At 41.1% G+C, this 26,146-nt stretch overlaps 1 protein-coding gene and 1 long non-coding RNA gene across 16 annotated transcripts in view; one reads left to right on the forward strand and one right to left on the reverse strand.

The window, feature by feature from the left end:
* The window catches only part of LOC144682835 (mitogen-activated protein kinase kinase kinase kinase 4), a 337,463-nt gene extending 325,832 nt beyond the window's left edge, over positions 1–11,631 (reverse strand). For 10 of the 13 annotated variants that reach the window (XR_013577118.1, XR_013577119.1, XM_078545618.1 and 7 more), the window contains exons 1-2: positions 11,240–11,631; positions 10,840–10,905 (exon numbers count right to left, since the gene is read on the reverse strand). Coding sequence is in view for 9 of the 13 variants with exons in the window: in XM_078545618.1 (XP_078401744.1) it covers positions 10,840–10,905; positions 11,240–11,296 (123 nt within the window). In the remaining 4 variants the exon portion in view is untranslated. Of the gene's footprint in view, positions 1–10,839; positions 10,906–11,239 lie in introns of those variants that run through there. The other 3 variants (XM_078545609.1, XM_078545611.1, XM_078545612.1) reach the window with 3 other exon arrangements.
* Positions 11,602–26,146, forward strand: part of LOC144682842 (uncharacterized) — a 48,015-nt gene continuing 33,470 nt past the window's right edge. For 2 of the 3 annotated variants that reach the window (XR_013577122.1, XR_013577120.1), the window contains exons 1-2: positions 11,843–12,311; positions 12,818–13,424. This is a non-coding gene — a long non-coding RNA (uncharacterized LOC144682842). Of the gene's footprint in view, positions 12,341–12,817; positions 13,425–26,146 lie in introns of all 3 variants that reach the window. The other variant, XR_013577121.1, reaches the window with a different exon arrangement.

A 26,146-nucleotide genomic window follows, 5' to 3' on the forward strand; every position in this document is an offset into this window, starting at 1 on the left:
TGAAATTCTCTCCTGAACAGCACATGGACTGAATTGGTTCATGAAGCCAGGTCACCAACACCGTCTCAAGGGTAACTTAGGATGGGCAATAAATGGTTGCCTTGCCAGCCACACTGGGTGGATCAACCTGCAAAGACTACAGCCTCAAATCAGGACAGACACGTGATATAGCAGCTCATTCGACCCTGTAAAGCCTTTCACAAAAATGTTAGATTGGGAAAGCACAGAATAGTCAAGAAAGAATTGGTCATAGTCGTACTCAGAAGCATATTGGTCAGCCAACAACTAAACTTCTCCATCATCATCAATGGAATTGTCCTGTTGCACCAAAAGTGAGGTCAGGGTGCTTCAACCATTTTACTTTTCAACTATGGGATTTTGGCACAAGTATAGGAAATACTAAATAAATACTAGGCGTGCTCTTTTGGCAATGCCTTTAGAATTTTAAAATGTGCTTTGTTAATTGCACCAATTCTTTTTCTTTCCAACATTCTTTCATACTCCTTCTCAAAGCACAATTCCACAAATAGTTGCCCTCCAGTATTTATCTTGAAATTAGATAGTTTGCCAGCACTCACTATCTTGTATCACAACTAAATCTAATCATGCCTTCACCACACATCCACATCACTTATACTTCCAGCTGAAGAAGATCTTCGTGTTAGGAGAAGAAACACTAGGCTACTCATATCTCAGTGAACTGTAGCATTTCTACCATTGCCAAATTTGAACAAGCCAGGAATCAAACTTGGAAACTTCCTGCTTTGCATTGCTCAAACACAGGCATTACCCCTAAGCCATCAAATATTTGCTCAGTTGCTTAACCATTATTTAACTAAGTATATTTGCTCGTCTTCTATTCTTCCAAATAATGGTGTGCTGTACCATTTCATTTGCTTCCACATAACTTAGCAGACATTGGTTACTCTTTTGGCTGAATCAGCTGCAAAACAATTAAAATTCTGTCAGTTGCTTTACATATGATGGCCCAGATCTTCCAGTCAGGAGGGGTGTATCCAATGCTGACTGCGATTTAATCTGCCCACTGACCATTTCACACCAGAACCTTCGCACATTCCAAAGTAGGCTCCAACAGGGATACAGAAACAGAGTCGGGTGGCCAATGGTCGAGCATAATTCCAGTGCAGCCCTTTCCTCATCGTAACCTGAAGACATGTCCCTTAAGGTCTGTCTTCGGTTCACTGACTTACATTGCTTTAAATGAAGCTACCAACCTCAAACTGCATAACCTCCCTTCACTAACAGTGACACTCCAGCTGATTTACTTAGAGTTATGTTGGCTTTATACCTGCTATGAAAAGTTCCAAGTAAATCCATTCAAAAACCAGCATAAGTGTATGGCAAACAGCTCAAGTCTGTGTGGTTCTGGCCATCTCATCCCACTGTCGTGGGAATTGCAGAGCAATTGGAACAGGGTAAAACTGGCAATTGGAAGTTTAAACTTCCTGTGCAAGTACCACGCATGTGTGCACATTGGGACTTCCAAAGGATCTTGACACTCAGTGACTTAAGTTGCGTTAAGAGGTCGCTCCCCATTTAGAAGATCTGTGCCAAGATTCATGTATCCAATAATACAGGCCTTCTACATTCATATATATTTTCACAGGAAATTACACTTGGTAACATGCACAGGTGAGTAACTTATGTTACACAAATAAACATTAACTCAGTCATAATGGTTAAATGAGGAAAAATATTATTGTCCAGCAAGAACAGAATACAAGCCCTACCAACATCAGCTAGCTCTCCTGCTGGATTACTGCCATCACTGGTTTCAGTATTCAAGCCCAATGATCTAATGCCAACAGAATTATTAATTCTCATCAAATGTCCTCCAACATGCTTTTTGGAAGAAGGCAACGTTGCCAGCGATCAGAAACAACTGCCAGTAAATCACAATGTATTGTCCACTTAGCATTTTGTTAAACAGTAACTTTATGGGTATACATTTTAATGCGTTAAAAAAATCTAAGAGCTTCAAATTATCCAAAAACTCACTAGTAACTCATACAAATATTTCATTCATCGAGACTTGATATCAGCAATTCGCAATTAATTGCATGTGTTTAAGGCCCTTTGAAATAAGCAGTACCTTAAGTAAATATACACTAATTGTATGACAATTGTCCAGAATGAAATTCATGAAGAAAGAAATGGCATGACAATAACAACGTCATTAGCAAAAACTCTTTCTGGACAGAGAATTCATGTTATTTGATGTTCGCACAGTGAAGTCAACTTAATATTAACATTTGGCTGGTTGAAGCCTCAAACTGAAATCATAAGAAATTGGAGGAGTAGGCCATTTGGTCCAATTCAGCCTGCTCTGCCATTCAATAAGATCATGGCTGACCTTCCTGCCTGTCCCCCATGACCCCAGACTCCCTTGTAAATCAAAAAATATCCTTTCAACATCTACCCTGTCAAGCACCCTCAGGGTCTTATTTGTTTCAATAAGGTTACCTTTTATTCTTCTAAACTCCATGGATTACAGGCCCAACCTACTCAACCTTTCCTCATAAGACAATCCCTTCATCCCAGGAATCAGCCTAGTGAACCTTCTCTGAACTACTTCCAATGTAAGTATCTCTCCCAAGTGAAACCTAAACTGTACACTGTTGTCTCACCAATGCCTTGTACAATTGTAGAAAGACTTCCCTACTTTTATGCTACAACCCCCTTGCAATAAAGGCCTACATTAATTTGCCTTCCTAATTACTTGTTGCACCTACATGCTAACTTAATAGGACACCCAGATCCCTCTGTACTGCAGCATTCTGCAGTTTTGGTACATTTAAATAATATTTGGATTTTTTATCCATTCTGCCAAAATGGATAACCTCACATTTTCCCACATTATACCCTATCAATTTTTGCCCACCTACTTAGCCTATCTATATCCCTTTGTAGACTCTTTCTAACCTCCTCACAACTTGCTTTCCCACCTATCTTTACATCAATCAAAAATTTGGCTATAACACATTCCATCCCTTCATCCAAGCCATTAATATAGATCGTAAATAGTGGAGGCCGCAGCACTAATCCCTATGGCACTGCAATACTGACAGTTCGCCAACCTGAAAATGGCCCATTTATCCTGACTCTGTTTCCTGTTAGTTAGCTAATCCTCTATCCATTGCTAATATATTAACCCCAATACCAAAAGCTCTCATTTTGTGCAGTAACCTTTTAAGGTGCATCTTACTAAATGCCTTTTGGAAATCCAAATACACATTTACTGGTACCCCCTTATCCACCCTGCTGGTTACATTCACAAAGAACTCTAATAAATTTGTCAAACAAAATTTCCCTTTCACATCCTGTTCTATTTGGGTACCCCAAGACGCATGAAGCGTTCTGGATAACCAGATGTGCAGGAATTAGCATGGAACAGGAAAACTCAAACCTGTAACCTTCTGGTTTGCATGGTTTAACTTTGCAACAAGTGGAAGTAATATTCCTACTGTAAATAGGGTTTACACTTGACCATTGTTAAATGAACAGTTCATGTGGTTTTTCATCCATTAAAAATGGACGTTTTTTTTTGCCAAAAAGTCAGTCAAAATATCAAATGGTACTCTAGGCAAAAAAAGAAAATTCAGTTCATAGTCATTTCTAAGAAAGGTTGAAACTGTCACTAATACTTTGCCAACACAGGGCTGCCACCAATTTAAACAGACTATATTGAAATACTATTCGACACTGAAAGATGGCCAAAAAGGCTAATAACTAAAATTCCAGATTACATTAAATAAGTGAACAAAGAAAAGTGGGTGGAAGGGATACAGGAATATGGTGTGTGCATATGATTTGAACTATTTGCTCATGAGGGTAAACACTAACAGACTGCTTGAGCAGACTTTGCAACTCTGCATTTCTACAACTAATTTTGTAATGCCTGCTATCTCAAAGCCTTCCAGCCTTAAAGAAACCCTCCAACTGTACTGTATTTATATTTAACATTTCCTCACATTTTTGTTTTGTTTCTATTATAAAAACCCATTAGAACACTAGATTTTTGCTGCTGCTCAGTCACATATTTTTGACAGCCTTTGTATGCACCATTCACAATACACAACAAAGCTGCTGATCTGCATTAGCTACACAAACCAACTGAGTTTTAAAATAATCCAAGAATTTGGAACAATTGGGTTCATAGATTTTTCCAGCATTATAACACAATTAAAAATACTCTCACACATTACATATATACACACAGATACACCTGTTGCACCCTAGTTTGAGTTTAATATGATTTAACAAAGATATTAAAATGCTTCTGGACATCAGAATGAACATGATTCATGGCAACATTTCAGCCTCAACTCCTTTGAAAAAAAATTACCTCAGACCAAGTGGTTTACTGTTGAGACTTTAGCTGCCATGTCTCCCATAGAGGAGCAATACAAAACCAACACAAGCTGTACTGGTCTAATTTCTACAAACAAAAGGCAGAAACAAAAACTTCCAATGTAATGTTGTGTTTAATATAGATAAAAATGCACTCCTACAAGACATAGCAACGCCAACTCTATATTCAAGGACAGGATGGAAACTGCTGCAGCTCTTCATTTGGACCCAAAAGGAATTACTTACCCTTCAGATTTTATGCAAACAGAAGTAGTCATATAGGATTCAGTATAAAATCAACAAAGTCATTAGTTACTGAAAATGTTTGTAGTAGCCAAATAAAAATATACAAACATCCAAATTTGGAGCAGGAGTAGGCCATTCAGCTCCTCAAGCCTGCTCCACCATTTGATAAGATCATGGGTGATCTGATTGTGGCCTCAACTCCACTTTCCTGTCACCCCCATACCCTTTGACTCCCTTATCAGTCAAGAATCTCTCTCACTCAGTCTTAAAAATATTCAACAACTCTGCCTCCACTGCTCTCTGGGGAAGAGAATACCACAGACTAGCCCTCATAAAAAAACTCTCCTCATCTCCATTTTAAGTGGGAGACCTCTTATTTTTAAAATTGTGTTCCCTAGTTCTAGACTCCCCCACAAAGGGAAACATCCAACCTGTCAGGGTCTTACATGTTTTAATAAGATCACACCTCATTCTTTTAAAGTCCAATGGATACAGGCTCAACCTGTCCAATCTTCCCTCATAAGACAACCCCTTCATCCCAGGAATCAGCATAGTGAACCTTCTCTGCACTGCCTTCAATACAATTATATTCTTTCAAAAATGAGACTAAAACTGTACACAGTACTCCAGATGCAGTTTCACCAACACCCTGTATAACTGTAGCAAAACTTCCTTACTTTTATACTCAATTCCCCTTGCAATAAAACAACATCCATTTGCCTTCCCAATAACTTGCTGTATCTGCATACTAACTTTGTGATTCATGTATCAGGATGCCAAAATCTCTTTGCACCGCAGAGTTCTGCAATTGCTCTCCATTTAAATGACATACTGCTTTGCTATTCTTCCTGCCACAGTAGACAAGTTCACATTTTTCTACATTATACTCCATCTGCCAAATTTCTGCCCACTTACTTAACCTATATCCCTTTGCAGACTCCTAATGTCCTCTTCACAACTTGCTCTCTTACCTATCTTTGTCCTTTTTGCCTTATAAAGTTCTTATTTCAGCTTGCACCCTTCATTTTTTTTCAACGTCCACAACTTTAAGCCTCAGATGCCTAGAGTGATTTTTTGTACTTCAGTTCACTGCCAAATGCACCTCATGAAACATGAAAAGCTCAACTTCCAAGCAGCATATTACAGGTATAAGTCAGTTTAGAGGGAACACAATTAATATAATACAATACTACAATATCTTGGTTGTAAATTATACACCTTTAGCGTTTTTTTTGAAACAATTTGGAATGTAAAACTAACTTACCCTATAAAATATTCCTTCATTACAATTTTTTTCTGCAACTTTGTTTATGACTGCCACCAAGCTCAAAAGGCATAGATTGTTGTCCTCTCCAGTGAATGAATTAAAATAATGTCAAATAATATAAATGGTTCTATGCACCTGTATACTGACTTGAAACTCCAGTTACCTGCCAGACTATATGTGCCACTTCCTAACTTAGGCAAATTGAACACTGCAGCCCAGAATCGACACCTGGGCCTTTGTCTTTTTGTATCAGCAGGAGATCAAATGGCCCAGTTCAGTCACTTTAGACTGTAGCTTTAACACCCAATTCATTCTGGGGCAGACTGCTGCAATATTTTTCCACATAAGGCACATAATTTCAATAACTTACATTAACACAGCACTTTTAACATAGTGAAACATTCTAGGATGCTTCTCAGAAGCGTTATCAGACAAAATTTGACACCAAACAATATAAGCCAATAATAAAATAGCTGGCCAAAAGTTTGGTCAAAGAAGTAGGTCTTTAAAGGAGCATCTTAATGGACAAAAGTAGAGGCAGAGAAGCTTAGTTAAGGGATTCTACGGTTTAAGGTGTAGACAACGGAAGGCAGGGTGGCCAAAGGCAAGAAAGGAAATTGGAAATACACAATTCAACAGAATTGGAGGACCAGAGTTCTTGGAGGGTTATTAGAGATGCAGGAGATTATAGGAGATAGGGAGGAACAAGTTCTGGAGAGATTTGAACACAAAGAATCCTTTTTTTTTTAAATCACGCCGCTGAACAACGGAGGGTAGCGAGCACAGGGGTGAGTGTAAACAGGGCTTGGTGCAAGTCAGGTTGCAAGAAAAGTTTGGAAAAGCTCAAGTTTACACAGGGAGCAAAGTTGGCTAAAAGAGCACCAAATAGTCACGTTTAGAGAGTTAACAAAAGCCTAGGTGGAAGTTTCAGCAGCGATGCGCTAAGGCAGAGATGGGTCATATTAAAGAGGTGGAAGTAGGCAGTTTTGGTGACAGAGGGTATGGAATTGGAAGCTTATATTCAACCCCTAATTGTCTCAAGCATCAGGTTTCCCCATGCACAGTGATTCCAGGTTAAAGATTCCACCCCCACCCCCACCGCCACCACAGGCAGCCAAACTCCAGCAGCTCCAATGCAGTGTCAAACTGCAGGCCATCTCAGTTCTGCCATACGCCAGGGACCAACCGCAGTTCTACTTAAACATAACACTGCCCCCTAGTGCAACTAAGTGCTATCCCCCCTCCCAGTACAGCTACCTACCAGCAACTGGTGTATCTTATGCAATATCTTGACATGTATCCTTAGCTGTACTTAGTGTATTTAGCATTTGTCATTTCACTCATTTTTAGACAGTTTTCACAGAATGATATATATAGCTGTGAAATTGAATCCTGAAAGCACCATTAAAACCTAGTAATAACATCTTGGAACTTGACTTATTTGATCACTGTAAATTTGTAACACCAATGTGACATCCTGCACAGCATAAACATATCTTTGGATATAAAATAGCAAATCTGCTGGCTTGTTTTCACACACAAGATAGTGGAAATCTAGAACTAGTTCCCCTAAAAGACTGGTATTGAGTGAATTGTAATTTTTTGTTCAGAAGGAGTATTAAGACAAGTGGAACAGAGGTGGGTAAATGAAATTAAGGTACATCAATGATGGAGCAATCAAACAGCAAAACAGTCTACTGTTTTTTTGTCTTACAATGAACAATACAACAGGTCTACTAGTATGCAGAGACACAAGTCAATGTAAATCTGAGTGCACTTCCTGTCTATAAAAACATACTTCCTGTTGCCATTCTGTCACACTTTTGCATCAACTTTCCAATATAAATTACAATCTTCACATTTATAATGGAAATTGTTTACATAAACTTGCAATGGCATCATCCTGTCCAAAGCATCTCAGAGTCGCATGTGGCAATTCCTTTAGCCCATGCTGCGCAATTACTCCTACTTTACATAGAAATTGACTACTTCTCTCCTTCTTATGGTGGTTTAAGCTTTGCAATGAAACAATATGCTATATGAAAACAAAGAAATTGTATAAATTTAAAACAGGGACTGAATTATGTCTGCATGCCCTGGTCTAATTTATCTCCTGCACTATAAACCAACTTCACCTGAAGACTAAAACCAAAAAACTGCGGATGCTGGAAATCCAAAACAAAAACAGAATTACCTGGAAAAACTCAGCAGGTCTGGCAGCATCGGCAGCCGATGCTGCCAGACCTGCTGAGTTTTTCCAGGTAATTCTGTTTTTGTTCACCTGAAGACTATCCTGGCACTACTCATTTAACTTGTTTAAATACCAAGCTATTAACAATAAAAATATAGCTATATTAGAGATTGGATTGGCCATTATTACAGCAGTTAATACATGGAAACAAGTGAAACTAAGTGCATTAAGTTTGACTACTGAAGTAACCCTCAATCCTTTGAAGATGACATCAGAAATGATAGGTAACTTAAGTAAAACAATAGAAAATGCACATATTACATAGGGTTTTTCATTAGTCTACTAAATATAGAATTGTCAATTAAATTATATCCAACAAGCTGTATCAAGTTTAAATAATAAGTAGGGGGTCAAAACTTCTCACTGCCCCATGAAACACATACTTTAATTCAAAAGGCCATAGAAAAATTTCTTAGCAATTTGACAGACTAGTGCATGAAGATTTGTAAAACAATGCTATGCTCAAAATGCTTTTTATTGGCACAAATTGTGCCAATGACAAAATAATAGTGCAGAACTATAAACATATGGAAATGGTTTTAAATATTGAATGCCTTTAGTCCATGGCACAAAACTTCAAAGCACTTCTTTTGTACCAAACAAATCTTCATGTGTCCTACATAATGGCACTCAATGGGAATATGTCCCCAACTAAGCTTTCTAAAGTTCCAGTTGACTTACATAGAGTATGGAAGTGGAAATCAAGTTAACTCCTCAGATATTGCATCTTTAGTATGAATTTAATACTGAAATAAATGTGTATCTGAGACAAAAAACAGGCTGCCCAGTGTGGCTTCAAATTCAATTTCCAGCCTCAGCTAGGCCTAGGTTTTCTCATCGAGTTCACCAACTCTGCACTCAGGAATGGAGGATGTTGCTCCTTTTCAGTGGCGCCCTCCTGAAAGTGCACAGTGATAGGCAAGGGCAGAAATCTGACTCCGTTGCAATGCCCAACACAATAAGATCAACTATTGATAAGTTCAGATGGGAGTCATTACATGGCTGTCAGTGCTCATGGAGCCACATACTAGAAGTTAATGACTTTGGATGTAAAAGAAAATTAGGGAAATATTTAAGAACCAACGCTGAAAAATTCATCCACTGTACTGTGTCAAATAAAAATCTAACTAAATATAAACATAGATTGGGAAAACAAAAGAAGAATTCAAGTGAAATCAGTCAGCTGAGGAAATGCAAAAAAAAAGATGAAACAAAGCTATTATTTATTAAGTACCCTTTAATTCCCATATCACCCCTAAAATCTTATTTCTGCATTTACTTAACACTATAATACATACAGAGTGTGTCACAAGTATCATTTCAGATTTTGATATGCACCACAAATTCCATAGATCCAGTGTAAACTGGGGCATAATTAAGCATCAAAATCTTGCAAAACATACTTTGGCAAATTTGCCGTGTCTGTCATAACATATGCCAAAAAGTTAAACTTACATAAAATGTGTTGCAAAATACATGAAGAAATTAAAACTACAATGGTTGTGATACAACACACTAAATATGCAAGATAATCCTCTTGTTGAATCCTCCTATAAGTCTGTATAAACCCTACAATTGAAAAATCTCCACGAACTGCAAGAAACACAGGATCTGGAGAGCAACTGCTTAAAATTCATTAAGGATGTCTCCCATGTCACTTCTGAATAGAAATGGATACCAAGTTGCCTAGACATCCAATACAAGTAAAATAAAACCTTTTAAGTTTCAAACAAAAAAGACTGTTAGGCAAATAAAAAAAATCAAAACAAAGCCACCTTTTCACTCAAAACAGGTCTGTGCAATAAATCTTTTCACATCAGATTTGGCATTAAGTTTGTGCACAGTGAATCTGATTAGCATTAAAGAAGCTTTAATAACCCCTCTTTCCTCTACTACCCTTCCCTCTTTTCATTTTCTGTAAAATTTACACTATGCATATGCAACATTGGTTGAATGGTAAAAAGAAATAAATGATCATGTTTTGCTTCCATAACAATGTATGAAAGTATACAAAGCAACATTAAAAATATTCTTTGCACCCCACTTTCCTTATGGCTTAAGCTGTGGTGGCAATGGCCCAATAGAGTGAAGTCATTGGTACAAGCATGGATGGTCAACAAAGGCTTGCTCGTTTCAAGCAATCCAGCTGGCTGGTACGCCCAGATCAACATGAGCGTGCAGTGGATGTAGTAAGAACCATTGCTGTTTTGGAGAAATTAAGGGAAAAAAGATCACAACTTAACCACATCAGGTACCAACCTGGAAACCCAGGAATAAAAGCAGCAAAGGTTACCTCTAGTAAGGGAACTCTTCACTTAAGTGATGCTTCAATTTAGAATTACTTGCGAACATGTTGATCAGATATTGGTCTGAGAGTTCCTTTCAAACTAACACGTAACCAACATCTCAACCCAGTTGTAACAGAATTAAGGAATTTCACACTTCAAATCCCTGTTCTTAATAATGTTGGGCTTCTCCTGTTTTGTCACTGTGCTGTGCCTGCCTAGATACATTACCCTGAAATCGGAATCATTGCCAACTGCAAATCTAATCAATCCTTAATACTGCAACATTAAAGGAACAGAACCTTGATTTCACAATTCATAAAATTTGATTCAGTTGGAATAAATACGGTTACAAATGCTCACACACATAGGAGATAACCCTTGGAATAGGGCACAAAAATTAAAGGAATTACACAAACCTTATACACTTGCCCATATGTGCCGTTTCCGACCACTTCAACCAATTCAAATATGCCCGCTGGGTCCTGAAAAGAAAAAAATTTTTTGAGATGTAATTATATTGTAAATCCCAAATCTGATCTAGCCGGATCATGGTGAAATGCAGCTGTTGCGCCCTATTTCCAGGCACATGCCAATACATGCACAAACAAAGAAAGCTCTCAACTGCCTCTGTTCTTCCCATCAGAACCCAACAAACTACAAAAAATCCTGACAACTGACTGATTTCAATGCAACGACTTCACTCTTCTGTGAGAATGAATCTGAAAGCATGAATAAATGTGTCCGTTTGAGTCTAGAGAGTTCACATTGTCTTTCTGTAAAACTGTTTTTCTCCTTCAAAGCCAAGCCTATACTCACCCGCAAAGAGGAGAGATCTATCTCCACTAGACTTTTAGCAGGAGAGTCGTTCGCCATTTTCGTTAAATTAATGGCAATTTTTCTTCTTTACTGTCCTTATCGGGTGGGATTCGTGCATTTAGGGGTGCATACGAGCTTTGGGAAGTTGCTTCCTTCTCTTTATACCATGCTCGAAGTGGCAGCAGCTGCTGCTCCCAGCTCTCCCCTCCCTGAGACACACAAACACAGGAAACCGCCCGGCTCACTCTCTCTGACTGACTGACTGACTAACTTGCATCAGAGCGAGTCTCCGCTCCGCGCCTCCGCCCCGCCCCGCACCGCCCCGGGAGGCACGCGACCGGACGCAGAAGCTGGCGCGCGCCGCGCCCCGGTGGCGAGCTCGCGACAAGCCGCCTCCGATGGGCAATCGGAGAGTGCGGCATCTACAGCGGGGCCGCCACCACCACCACCACTCTCCTTCCTCCAGGCTCAGCACATGCGCCGCGAGCGGCGGGACACATCGGTCAATGCACGGGCTTTTTTTGTTATTTGTTGACTGCCAGCTTTCACCCGCCGCTGCAGCTGACTTTTGAGCATGCTGATGATTCCAACGGAAACAAAGACAGCCGTCGCGCGCGCGCGCGGCGCGTGCACGTGTCTCATGTATATGTGTGCGCGCGGAGAAACTCTTGCAACGCGTCAAGCACCAGCGGAAAACACGCAAGCTTTTGGTTTCTGGGTAACATCCCAGCGCTGTTCCCCACCCCAACACAGAGGCTGTCCACAAAGCCAGACAAAAAGGTCATTGATATTCAAAAAGGGGTGTGGTGAGACTGAAAAACAAGAGTTCGCCAAACTTTCCAATACATTTAATAGAAACACAAGCAAGGATTTGTAACGCGACTGTAAGAAGATTTGTATGAGCAAGTAAAATAGGAGTTCGTTCGGTCACTAACTCAATAAAATGTAAACATCGAAGGAAAATATATCCACAGTAGCATGACGAACTGCAGGTCGTATCAATAAGCATCTTGTAATGTGCATGGTCCATCAGCACCTCAATAAGAAATATTAATTTATCAGCCGGCAAATGGTAGGCGATTAACGAAGCAATTGTTAAAGGTGACTAAAACAGCAATCTTTCCAGTAAAAACATGTGGAAAAATGGCAATTGTTGTTTGATACATTGTAAGCAACTGCATGAAATATCATGGGACAAGAACAACTGCGAGATAATCAACAATACATACATTCAGTGCAATTTTCGTGACAGTGCGAAGCGCAGAATTTTAGTGAACATGTTAATTTAAATCGGAAATTACAATGCAAAGATTGCATGCAGCTCAATGTTAGAACTGCAAAACGGTTTGTAGTTTGCACCGCGTATACACAAGAGGATGTAAGGGATATTTTGAAATTCTAAAATGAGAGTAACAACTTTGTTTTTCAAAGTCTCGCAATCAATGCTCACCACGTACATTTATTAGCGCTAACAACAACACGTTCAACACAGAATTGTTTTGTAATGTATTTATTCCATATCGTCGCGCGATATGTTGGACAAAGTAAGACGACTAATATTCGGCTGCTTATATTAAGGTACGACTGTCGATCGCAAGTTATGGTTGTAACAAGCGAAGCTGACAAAGACGGCACATTCAATGAAAACAGCATTTCCCCGGACGTCAATGTGAGAACAGCTACAAGAAATGTGTTCCCAAGCGATTAATCACACTATAATGACTGGAATTATTTCATGCATCAGCCTTATGAAATATTTGTCGGGACTGTGTGATGAAGGAGATGCGATCATTCCTTGAAACCCGAGGGGAAGGTTGCATTCTGTCACCGTCCATCGAAAACACATTTAAAAAGTATTTTGTTTTACTTTAACAAGTTGCACATGCCAGAATGTTAATTGAATGTCAGATATTAAATGTTACATCTGGCTGGAATGTGTGTCCGACAGATGAGGATAAAGCTGTGCGGGAGGGAAATCGGAACTTGCAACCAACCTACAGTCAAGATCTGCAGCTGAACCACTAATAAAAGTAATGAACAACTCATCGATGGTGAGAAGGCCAACCAAATATTGTAAAAGTATGTCCGAATAGCTAAACCTGATGGTACAAAAAGGTGCAGGAGCGCCACACAAAATTGTGTGCAAACTTCAGCCTGGAGCACACTTCCAAGGAAACGATCTAAGGTAAATCTGTGGATTGAGGTGCAGTGATTGAGCATCAACGACCGAGACGTACGAAGATGCATTTACATTATATTTTCTGATTAAAAACTCGCATTTTTATAGGGCCTTTCACGAGCATTTAAAGACTCAAAATGCTTTACAGCCAATGAAGTACTTTTGAAGTGTAATCATTTTTTATTCATTCATGGGTTGTGGGCGTGGCTGGCTGGGCCAGCATTTATAGCCCATCCCTAGCTGCCCTTGAGAAGATGGTGGTGAGCTGCCTTCTTGAACCGCTGCAGTCCATGTGGTATAGGTACATCCACAGTGCTGTTGGGGGGGGAGTTCCAGGATTTTGACTGAGCATAAGTGAAGGAAGGGCGATATATTTCCAAGTCAGGATGGTGAGTGACTTGGAGGGGAACTTCCAGGTGGTGGTGTGTTCCCATGTGGCTGCCACCCTTGACCTTTTAGATGGTAGTGGTTGTGAGTTTAGAAGGTGCCGACGAAGGAGCCTTGCTTTGTTCCTGCAGTGCATCTTGTAGATGGTGCACATTGCTGCCACTGTGTGTCAGTGGTGGAGGGAGTGAATAAAAAAACCACCCATGGTAGTTGACAGGGCCCTCAACCATGTCCGGCCCATCTCCCGCGCATCCGCCCTCACACCTTCTCCTCCCTCCCAGAAACATGATAGGGTCCCCCTTGTCCTCACTTATCACCCCACCAGCCTCCGCATTCAAAGGATCATCCTCCGCCATTTCCGTCAACTCCAGCATGATGCCACCACCAAACACATCTTCCCTTCACCCACCCTGGCGGTATTCCGTAGGGATCGTTCCCTCCGTGACACCCTGGTCCACTCCTCCATCACCCCCTACTCCTCAACCCCCACCTACGGCACCTCCCCATGCATATGCAAAATATGCAACACCTGCCCCTTCACTTCCCCTCTCCTCACCGTCCAAGGGCCCAAACACTCCTTTCAAGTGAAGCAGCATTTCACTTGCATTTCCCCCAACTTAGTCTACTGCATTCGTTGCTCCCAATGCGGTTTCCTCTACATTGGAGAGACCAAACGCAGACTGGGCGACTGCTTTGCAGAACACCTTCGGTCTGTCCGCAAAATGACCCAGACCTCCCTGTCGCTTGCCATTTTAACACTCCACCCTGTTCTCTTGCCCACATGTCTGTCCTTGGCTTGCTGCATTGTTCCAGTGAAGCTCAACGCAAACTGGAGGAACAGCACCTCATCTTCCGACTAGGCACTTTACAGCCTTCCGGACTGAACGTTGAGTTCAACAATTTTATATCTTAAACTCCCTCCTCCATCCCCACCCCCTTTCCGTTTCTTCCCCCTCCCTTTTGTTCTTTTCCAATAATTTATATAGATTTTTCTTTTCCCACCTATTTCCATTATTTTTAAATCTATACCTTTTATGCCCTTTTAGTCCTATTTCACCCCACCCCCACTAGAGCTATCTGTACCTTGCATGTCCTGCTATCCATTCTTAATTAGCACATTCTTTTAGATAATATCACCACCTTCAACACCTCTTTGTTCTTTTGTCTGTGACATCTTTTGGTTATCTGCTCCTATCACTGCTTGCTTGTCCCTACAACCACACCCCTCCCCAACTTCTCCCCCCAACCCCCCACCTTAAACCAGCTTATATTTCACCCCTCTCCTATTTTTACTTAGTTCTGTTGAAGGGTCATGAGGACTCAAAACGTCAACTTTGTTGTTCTCCGCCAATGCTGCCAGACCTGCTGAGTTTTTCCAGGTATTTCTGTTTTAGTTTTGGAGGGAGTGAATGTTTGTGGGTGGGATGCCAGTCAAGTGAGCTGCTTTGCCCTGGATGGTGTCAAGCTTCCTGAGTGTTGTTGGAGCTGCACTCATCCAGGCAAGTGGAGAGTATTCAATCATGCTCCTGACTTGCACCTTGTAGATAGTGTACAAGCTTTGGGGAGTCAGGAGGTGTTACTTGCCACAGGATTCCTAGCCTCTGACCTGCTCTTGTAGCCACAGTGTTTATATGGCTAGTCCAGATCAGTTTCTGGTCAATGATAACTCCCAGGATGTTGGTAGTGGCATATTCAGCGATGGTAATGCCACTGAGTGTCAAGGGGTGATGGTTAGATTCTCTCTTGTTAGAGATGGTCATTGCCTGGCACTTGTGTGCCATGAATTTTACTTGCCAATTGCCAGCCTGGATATTGTGCAGGTCTTGCTGCATTTGGGCATGCTTCTGTGTCTGAGGAGTAACGAATAGTGCTGAACATTGTGCAATCATCAGCAAACATCCCACTTCTGACCTTATGATGGAAGGGAGGTCATTGATGAAGTAACTGAAGATGGTTGGGCCTGGGACACTACCCTGAGGAACTCCTGCAGTGATGTCCTGGAACTGAGGTGATTGACCTCCAACAACCACAACCATCTTCTTGTGTGCTAGGTATGACTCCAACCAGTGGAGAGCTTTCCCTCTGATTCCGATTGACTCCAGTTTTGCTCGGGCTCCTTGATGCTACACTTGGTCAAATGATACCTTGATGTCAAGGGCAGTCACACTCACCACATCGCTGGAGTTGAACTCTTTTATCCATATTTGAACCAAGGCTGTAATGAGGTCAGGAGCTGAGTGGCCTTGGCGGAACCCAAACTGAGCATCAGTGAGCAGGTTATTGCTAAGCAAGTACCGCTTGATAGCACTGTTGATGACTCCTTCCATCCACCACTGTAGGAAATGTGGCAACTGATTTGCACTCAGCAAACTCCCACAAACAACAATGTAATATTAACCAAGCAATCTGTTTTTGTGAAGTTGGCTGAGGGATAAATATTTGCCAGGACACCGGGGATAACTCATTTGATTTTTGAAATTTTGCCATGGGATCTTTTACACCCATCTTAGCAGGCAGATGGGTTCTCAGTTTAACACCTCATCAGAAAGATGACACCTCCCTCAGTACTAGACTGGATTGTCAGCCTTGATTTTTGTGCTTAAACCCTAGAGAGGGACTTGAACACAGAACCTTCTGGCTCAGAGGCAAGTGTGTTATCATTTATGTGCACTTCAAAGTAAGGATTTTACTGCTCTAGAATTTAATACTTTTCTATATTCAGCTTCAAGCATTTTCAACATAATTAGAATACAACTGGATACATAAGTAAACCTCCTTCTCCTCAAAATGGGACTTAAACCTATTCTCAGGAAGAAGGTACCTTTTACTATGCCAGTGTGATTGTTTTACACTTTCCAGAACAATCATTAATTTGTATTGAGTCTCTGAATGGGATTGACAATAAGTTTAAAATTTGGCACTACATGGTGAATTTTTTTGTGGCTCACATTCACTGGCTCTGTTAAAATTAATTTGCTTTTGCATCCCAACAGCCATTTCAACTGAAATCACTTTGCCCATCACAGAACAGCAATTGAAACTAGGACCTTCTGATCTGTATGGGTCAATTATACAAACATATTAAATAGGAGCAGAAGGAGGCTATTCGGCCCTCAAGCCTGCACCACCATTCAATAAGATCATGGCTGATCTGTTTGTGTTTTGAGTTCCACATTGCCATCTACCCCCGATAACTTTTATTTCCCTTGCCTATCAAGAATCTATTTACCTCTGCCTTAAAAGTACTCAGTGACCCAGCGTCCACTGCCTTCTGAGGCAGAGAATTCCAAAGTCGCACAACTCTCAGAGAGAAAAAAATTCTCTTCATCTCTGTCCTATAAGGGCGACCCCTAATTTTAAAACAGTGGCCTCTAGTTCTGGACTCACGCACAAGAGGGAACATCCTTTCCATGTCTACCTTGTCAAATCCATTCAGGATCTTATACCTTCAAACAAGTCACCCCTCACTCTTCTAAACTCCAGTGGAAACAAGTCTAGCCTGTCCAACCTATCCTCATAAGGCAATTCGCTCATTCCAGGTATCAATCTAGTAAACCTCCTCTTAACCTCCTCCAACACATTTACACCCTTCCTTAAATAAGGAGACCAAAACTGCACACAGTATTCGATATGTGGTCTCACCAATGCCCTGTATAACTGAAGCATAACATCCTTACTTTTATGTTCAATTCCTCTCATAATAAGGGATAGCATTCCTCTAGCCTTCATGATTACATTCTGTACCTGCATGCTAACATTCTGTGATTCATGGACAAGAACATCTAGATCCCTCTGCACCTCAGAATTCTGCAGTCATTCTCTGTTTAAGTAATAACTCTGCTTTTTTATTCTTCCTGCCAAAGTGAACAAATTCACATTTCCCACATTATACTGCCAGATTTTTTAATATGCCAGATCTTTGCCCGCTCACTCAACTTATCTATATCCGTGTTCAAAATCCTTATGTCTTCTTCACAACATACTTTCCTACCTATCTTTGTGTCATCTACAAATTTAGTTACCATGCCTTCGCTCCCCTCAACTAAGTCATTGATGTAAATTGTAAAAGGTTGAGGCCCCAGCACAGACCCCTGAGGGATCGTCACATCCTGCCAATCAGACAAAGACTAATTTATGCATACTTTCTGTTTTCTGCCAGTCAGCCAATCTTCTATCCAGGCTAATATGTTACCCCCTACACCATGAGCTTTTATTTTCCGCGATAACCTTTGATGTGGCACCTTATCAAATGCTTTCTGGAAATCCAAGCACAGCACATCTGCAGGCTCCCCTTTATCCACAGCACATGTTAATCCTTCAAAGAACTCTAATAAATTGGTTAAGCATGATTTCCCTTTAAACCCATGCTGACACTTCCCAATTACCTTGAGCTTTTCTAAGTGCCCGGCTATAACCTCCTTTAATGATTGACTCTAACACCTCCCCCATGACAGACGTCAAACTAACTGGCCTCTAGTTCCCTGTTGTTTCCTCCCTCCCTTCTTGAACAGGGGGTCTATATTTGCTACTTTCCAGTCTGATAGAACCTTTCCAGAATATAGGGAATTTTGTAAAATTAACACCAACGCATCTACTACCTCATTAGGCACCTCTTTTAAGACCCTAGGCTGAATTCCATCTAGACCCGGAGACTTGCCAGCCCTCAGCTCCATCAGATTGCCCATTACTGCTTCCCTAGTGATTGTAAGTTCCCCTCTCCCTTCCACCTCCTGATTTACAACTATTACTGGAATGTTTTTTGTATCCTCTATAATGAAGACAGAAGCAGAATATTTGTTCATTTCATACACCATTTCCTTATTATCTACTATTAACTTCCCATTCTCACTGTCTTGAGGACCTGTAGAAACTCTTGCTATCCGTTTTTACATTTCTAGCTAGCTTCCTCTCATACTCTAATTGCTTTCTTCTGATTAACCTTTTAGTCATTCTCTGCCGTTCTTTATACTCTGACCAATCATCTGACCTGCCTCATATCCTTGCAGTTATTTGCTTTTTCTTAAAGTTTGATGCTTTCCCTAACCTCTTTAGTTAACCACGGATGGTGGGTTCTCCATTTAGAATGTTTCGTTATAGTAGGAATATACTTATTCTGAGTATTCTGCAATATCCCCTTAAATGTCTGCCACTGCTTCCCTATTGATCTATCCCCTAGTCTAGTATCCCAGTTCACTTCAGCTAGCTCAGCTTTCATGCCCACATAGTTGCCCTTATTTAGGTTTAACATACTAGGCTTAGGCCCACTTTTCTGCCATTCAATCATACTGTGGTCGCTGCTACTGAGGAATGCCTTTATTCTGAGGTCATTAATTAGTCCTGTCACATTACACAATACCAAATCTAATATATAACCTGCACTCCGGTTGGTTCCAGAACGTGCTGCTCTAAGAAACTATCTCAAAAGCATTCTATGAACTCCTCATCCAGGCTACAACTGCCAATCTGATTTTTCCAGTTTATATGTAGATTAAAGTCACCCATGATTATTGCCATCCCTTTATCACAAGCACCCAATATTTCTAATTATATACTTAATTATACAGTTCCTTTAACAATGAGCCATTATTGGGGTGCCTCATCCTATAAAGGATGACTTTAGTGTACCAAAAAAATATGAAAGACATTCAAAATAATTTCTGTAGTGATTATGAAAGTATACGCTGTTAAATTAGTTACTGGTTAGAAAGTAATGAGTGGCACTCTCAAAATTTCTCTGACACATGTGATAAAGCTCCCAGTGGTGGTCTGTATCCATTAAATTGCCCTAATAACTTTTGCCCAATATTCCAACTTCCAGTTAAATTATGAACTGTTTCCATGGCCCTAACTGTCTTTGTAGGAGTACCATTACAAAGTATGTATCAGTAGGCTCTTTGAACATGAAGCACAATGCTACTATGCTTAGTTCTGTCACAAAAGCAAAATACTCTGGATGCTGGAAATCTGAAATGAAGCAAAAAATGCTCAAAATACTCAGGCAGCACCTGTGGAGAGAGAAACAGAGTTAACATTTCAGATCCATGACCTTTCATCAGAACTGGAAAAAGTTAGATATGTAATAGGTTTAAGCAAGCGAAAGAGAGGAAGGTGAAAAAAACAAAAGCATAGGACTGAAATAGGATGAAAGACTAGAGTGATTAAACTACAAAAGAGTTGGTTGTGTAGAGCTAAAGGGAGTGATAATGGGACAAGTAAAGAAACAAAAGATGTCTGTAGATGAGGTGTGAATGGCAGATAATGAAGAGCTGCCACCAAAAACAAGGAGGAAAAGGCTAAAACCAAAACTTGGAAAGGAAAAGGAAACAAAATAGGGACAGAGATTACGGTCTGTAATTGTTGAAGTCAGTGTAGAGTCCGGAAAGCTGTATCGTGCCTAATCAAAAGGTGAGATACTGTTCCTCAAGCTTATGCTGAGCTTAATTGGAGCGTTGCAGGAGGCCAAGGACAGAGAGGTTAGCATGAGAGCGAGTTGAAGAATTAAAAATGACCATACTCAATGTCTTGCAGATTGAATGGAGGTGTTCTGCAAAGCGATCCCCAAATATGTGTTTGGTCTCCCCAGTGTTCAGCAAATTGTAGAGCAGTTCAATTCTTTCTTCACCTGATTATACATAAACACTTTACAAACAAAGGGAGCACTGGATAACCACTAGAAGCAAGATATCTAGCTTATTTTCCTCTTTATTAGCACGGAGCCTCGAAAGCTATCTTAAAGGGGAGAATTTTCTGAATGTCGGGCAGGCCGGTCAGGAGTGGGCATGGGCAGGCGTGGAGCCGATCACTGCCCACGATCGGCTCCCAGCCGCCATTTTACGTGGGTGGGCCAATTAAGGCCTGCCCAGCATGACGCACAGCCAGTAACGCTCAGCGCTACCTGTGCAGGTGGGGTAGGAGGGAGAGTCGGGGCCCGTGCTCTTTCGCACATTCTAAGATTAAGTACATAATAAAAGGTCATAAATAATGAAGTTAAAAATTATTTAGACATGTCCCCTCATGTGACATGTTTATGAATTGAGCAAAACAATATTTATTTATTTAATAAAACCTTCAGGAAACCTCATCCCATCCATGGATGAGGTTTCCTGAAAAATGCAAAGGCTGACCTTCTATCTTGTTCCAACTGCTCCATCCCCTCTTAAACAGTATAAAATGCATCATATTTCTATTTCTCTTTAGCTCTGAAGAAGAGTCATACAGACTCGAAACGTTAACTCTGTTTCTCTCTCCACAGATGCTGGCAGACCTGCTGAGTTTTTTCTGTTTTTATTTCAGATTTCCAGCATCCACAGTATTTTGCTTTTATCTCTTTCAATTACTGTTTAATAAAAGGCTATTTCACAGACAAATTTACTGGAATTTTTAGAGAATGTAACTAGTAGATTTGATGAGGGGGAGCCAGTGGATGTGGTTTATTTGGACTTTCAGAAGGCTTTCAACAAAGTCCCACTTAAGAGATTAGCATGTAAAATTAAAGCGCATGGGATTGGGGGTAGTGTATTGAGATGGATAGAAAACTAGTTGGCAGACAGGAAACAAAGAGTTGGAATAAACGGGTCTTTTTTTCAAATGGCAGGCAGTGACTAGTGGGGTACCGCAGGGATCGGTACTGGGATCCCAGCTATTCACAATATAGATTAATGATTTAGATGAGGGAATTAAATGTAATATCTCCAAATTTTCAGATGACACAAAGCTCGGTGGGAGGGTGAGCTGTGAGGAGGATGCAGAGATGCTTCAGTGTGATTTGGACAAGCTGAGTGAGTGGGCAAATGCATGGCAGATGCAGTATAATGTGGATAACTGTGAGGTTATCCACTTTGGTAGCAAAAACAGGAAGACAAATTATTATCTGAATGGCTATAAATTGAGAGACGGGAATGTGCAACGAGACCTGGGTGTCCTCATACACCAGTCGCTGAAGGTAAGCGTGCAGGTGCAACAGGCAGTAAAGAAGGTAAACGGTATGTTAGCCTTCATAGCAAGAGGATTCGAGTACAGGAGCAGGGATGTCTTGCTGCAATTATACAGGGCCTTGGTGAGACCGCACCTGGAATATTGTGTGCAGTTTTGGTCTCCTTATCTGAGGAAGGATGTTCTTGCTATAGAGGGTGTGCAACGAAGGTTTACCAGACTAATTCCTGGGATGGCAGGACTGACATATGAGGAGAGATTCAGTCGGTTAGGATTATATTCGCTGGAGTTCAGAAGAATGAGGGGAGATCTCTTAGAAACCTATAAAATTCTAACAGGACTAGACAGGAAAGATGCAGGAAGGATGTTCCCAATGGTGGGGGAGTCCAGAACCAGGGGTCACAGTCTGAGGTTAGGGGGTAGACCATTCAGGACTGAGATGAGGAGAAATTTCTTCACCCAGAGTGTGGTGAGCCTGTGGAATTCGCTACAACAGAAAGTAGTTTCTCTCTCCACAAATTGTATGATTTCAAGAAGGAGTTAGATAACGCTCTTGGGGCGAAAGGGATCAAAGGATATGGGGAGAAAGTGAGAGCAGGCTATTGAGTTGGATGATCAGCCATGATCATGATGAATGGCAGAGCAGGCTCGAAGGGCTGAATGGCCTACTCCTACTCCTGTTTTCTATGTCTATGTTTCTATGACAGTAATAGTACATAGGGAAATAAAACACGGTGATGTCAGGTTAAAGGCACAAATCATGGTTTTTCATCTCAAAAAGTATCAGATGGTAAATTGTAACTCTTAAACAAAGATAGAGTTTGTAAATTAGTAAAAATGGAACTAAACTTTAAATCAATATAATAGTGCAATGAAAGCAGATATCAGGGAAGGGTTGAGCAGAAAAACAGGTACACATGAAAAAATAATCAGGAAATAGTTTCAATCAATTATTGGAGCGCATATGAGAACATTATATAAATAAGGAAAATATGAAGAAAATATTTTAAAAACTTAAACATGAAAATGATCACCTCAACAGAACTAAACCATGTAAAATAAAGAAATAATATTCAGACAGTATCAAATACAGTTGCAGGCTGAGAAGATGAAATATAAGGTGAAGACAGCTATGAATCTGAAAATAGACTAAAGCTGAACCTGTCATGTTTCAAAAGTAATTGTTTGGGCAGATACACTGCACCACATGGATGATGATTTTTGCTTTGATTAATGGCTTTTATCCACAGCACAAATGGAGAGAGGATCACTGGCCTGAATGCTACATGCCCTGTGTAATTGCAGAAAATAAAACATAGTTTTTTACAATCTTGTGTGTGAGGTGGTGACCGTGTGGTGAGCTGCACTGAATTTATAGCAGATGCTGATGGTCTGCAGAATTAAATTTGCCACAGTTGTATATGCACTGAAGCATCTCCTCTGTAAATCCATGTAAAAGAGGAGTACCAAGCAGCTGTTGCTTGGAAATTAGAGTCTAGCCTTTAAAAATCTGTCTACCTGAAGGTTGCTGTAGCAGGCAGGTAAAGCAGTGGTAAAATAGCAAAATATTTGAAACCACCAGTTCATTGTCAAAAAGCTGCATTGGAGAGCTCATCTGTGTTTAGGAACATAGGAAATAGGAGCAGGAGTAGGCCATTCAGCCCCCTGAGCCTTCTCTGCCTTACAACTGGATCATGGCTGATCTTCTATTTCAACGCCATTTCCCGCACTATCTCTGTATCGCTTGATGTCTTTAATATTTAGAAATCTATTGATCTCTGTCTTGAACATACCAAAGACTGAGCCTCCTTAGCCCTCTGGGGTAGAGAATTCCAAAGATTCACTACCCCGAGTGAAGAAATTCCTCTGTTCTATGAAGATTCACAATTTTGATTCCTAGAATGGCAGGATTGTCCTTTGAGGAGAGATCGGGGAGACTGGGCCGCTATTCTCTAGAGTTTAGAAGAATGAGAGGTGATCTCATTAAAACATATAAAATTCTTACAGGGTTCAACAGGGCAAATGCAGGAAGGATGCTTTCCCTGGCTGTGGGGGTTCTAGAATCAGAGTACCTAGTCTCAAAATAAGGGCAGGCCATTTAGGACTGAAATGAGGAGGAATTTCTTCACTCAGAGGGTAGTGAACCCTTAGTAATTCTCGACCCCAGAGGGCTGTGGAGGCTCAATCATTAAGTTCAAGACAGAGATCAATAGACATCTAGATATTAAAGATATCCTGGGATATTGCAGGAAAATGGATTAAGGAAGAGGATCGGCCATGAACTAGTTGATTAGCAGAGTGGGCTCGAGGGGCCAAATGGCCTGCTCCTGTTGCTATATTCCTCATCTCAGTCCTAAATGGCCCACCCCCACTGTGTCCCCTGGTATAGTTATCTTAGAATCATAGAATGGTTACAGAACAAAAGGAGTTCATTTGACCTACCAGCTCTCTGCCAAAGCAATTCAGCTAGTCCCATTCCTCCACCTTTTCCCTGTAGCCCTCCTAATCTTTTCCATTATGGTGCTTGTCCAATTCCCCTTGGAAAACCACGATTGAATCTGCCTCCACACACTCTCGGGCTGTACATTCCAGATCCTAATCATTTGCTGCTTAAAGATTATTTCCTCTTGTCATTGTTGCTTCTTTTGCCAAACATCTTAAATCGGTGTTCTTTGGTTCTCAATCCTTCCACCAACGGAAACAGTTTTTCTCAACCTACTCTGTCTAAATTCCTCCAATCTATCCATTTAACTGAAGCCCCTCATCCCTGGAACTAATCTCATAAATCTTTTCTGCACCCTCTCTAAAGCTTTCATATCCTTCCTAAAATGTGGTACCCAAAATTAGACTAAACTCCATTTGATACCAAACTAGCTGTTTGCAAAAGTTCATCATAACATCCTTTCTTTTGTGCTCCATGCCTCTATTTATAAATCTTAGGATTCCAAATGCATTTTCAACCTCTTTCTCAACCAATTCTACCACCTTCAATAATAAAAACAAAAAGCTACTGCAGATGCTGGAAATCCAAAACAAAAACAGAATTACCTGGAAAAACTCAGCAGGTCTGGCAGCATCGGTGGAGAAGAAATCAGTCAACGTTTCGAGTCTTCATGACCCTTCGGCAGAACTGAAGCATAGTTAGGAGAAAGATGAAATATAAGCTGGTTTAAGGTGGGGGGGGCGGGGGGAGAGAGAGAAGTTGAGGGTGTGGTGATTGTGGAGATAAGCAAGCAGTGATAGGAGCAGATAATCAAAAGATGTTACAGACAAAAGGATCAAAGAGGTGTTAAAGGTGGTGATATTGTCTAAGAAAGGTGCTAATTAAGAATGGAAGACAGGACACTCAAGGTACAGCTCTAGTGGGGGTGGGGTGGAAAGACTGACAGGGCATTACAGGTATAGATTTAAAAATAATGGAAATATGTGGGAAAAGAAAAATCTATATAAATTATTGGAAAAAACAAAAGGGAGGGGGAAGAAACGGAAAGGGGGTGGGGATGGGGGAGGGAGTTTAAGATCTAAAGTTGTTGAATTCAATATTCCGCCCGGAAGGCTGTAAAGTGCCTAGTCGGAAGATGAGGTGCTGTTCCTCCAGTTTGCGTTGGGTTTCACTGGAACAATGCAGCAAGCCAAGGACAGACATGTGGGCAAGAGAACAGTGTGGAGTGTTAAAATGGCAAGCGACAGGGAGGTTTGGGTCTTTCTTGCGGACAGACCGCAGGTGTTCTGCAAAGCGGTCGCCCAGTTTGCGTTTGGTCTCTCCAATGTAGAGGAGACCGCATTGGGAGCAACGAATGCAGTAGACTAAGTTAGGGGAAATGCAAGTGAAATGCTGCTTCACTTGAAAGGAGTGTTTGGGCCCTTGGACGGTGAGGAGAGAGGAAGTGAAGGGGCAGGTGTTGCATCTTCTGCGTGGGCATGGGGAGGTGCCATAAGTGGGGGTTGAGGAGTAGGGGGTGATGGAGGAGTGGACCAGGGTGTCCCGGAGGGAACGATCCCTACGGAATGCCGTCAGGGGGGGTGAAGGGAAGATGTGTTTGGTGGTGGCATCATGCTGGAGTTGATGGAAATGGCGGAGGATGATCCTTTGAATGCGGAGGCTGGTGGGGTGATAAGTGAGGACAAGGGGGACCCTATCATGTTTCTGGGAGGGAGGAGAAGGCGTGAGGGCGGATGCGCGGGATATGGGCCGGACACGATTGAGGGCCCTGTCAACGACCTTCAATGATTTGTGTACATATGCTCCCATGACTCTCTGTTCATGCATCCCCTTTAGAATTGTACCCTCTATTTTGTATTGCCTGTTCTAATTCTTCCTACCAAAATGTATCACTTCATACACCTGTACATTACATTTCATCTGCCACATTCCACCAGTCTGTCTAGGTCCTCTTGAAGTTTATCAC

This window comes from Cetorhinus maximus, chromosome 7, assembly GCF_964194155.1.
Source record: "Cetorhinus maximus chromosome 7, sCetMax3.hap1.1, whole genome shotgun sequence".
NCBI classification, from domain to species: Eukaryota; Metazoa; Chordata; class Chondrichthyes; order Lamniformes; family Cetorhinidae; genus Cetorhinus; species Cetorhinus maximus.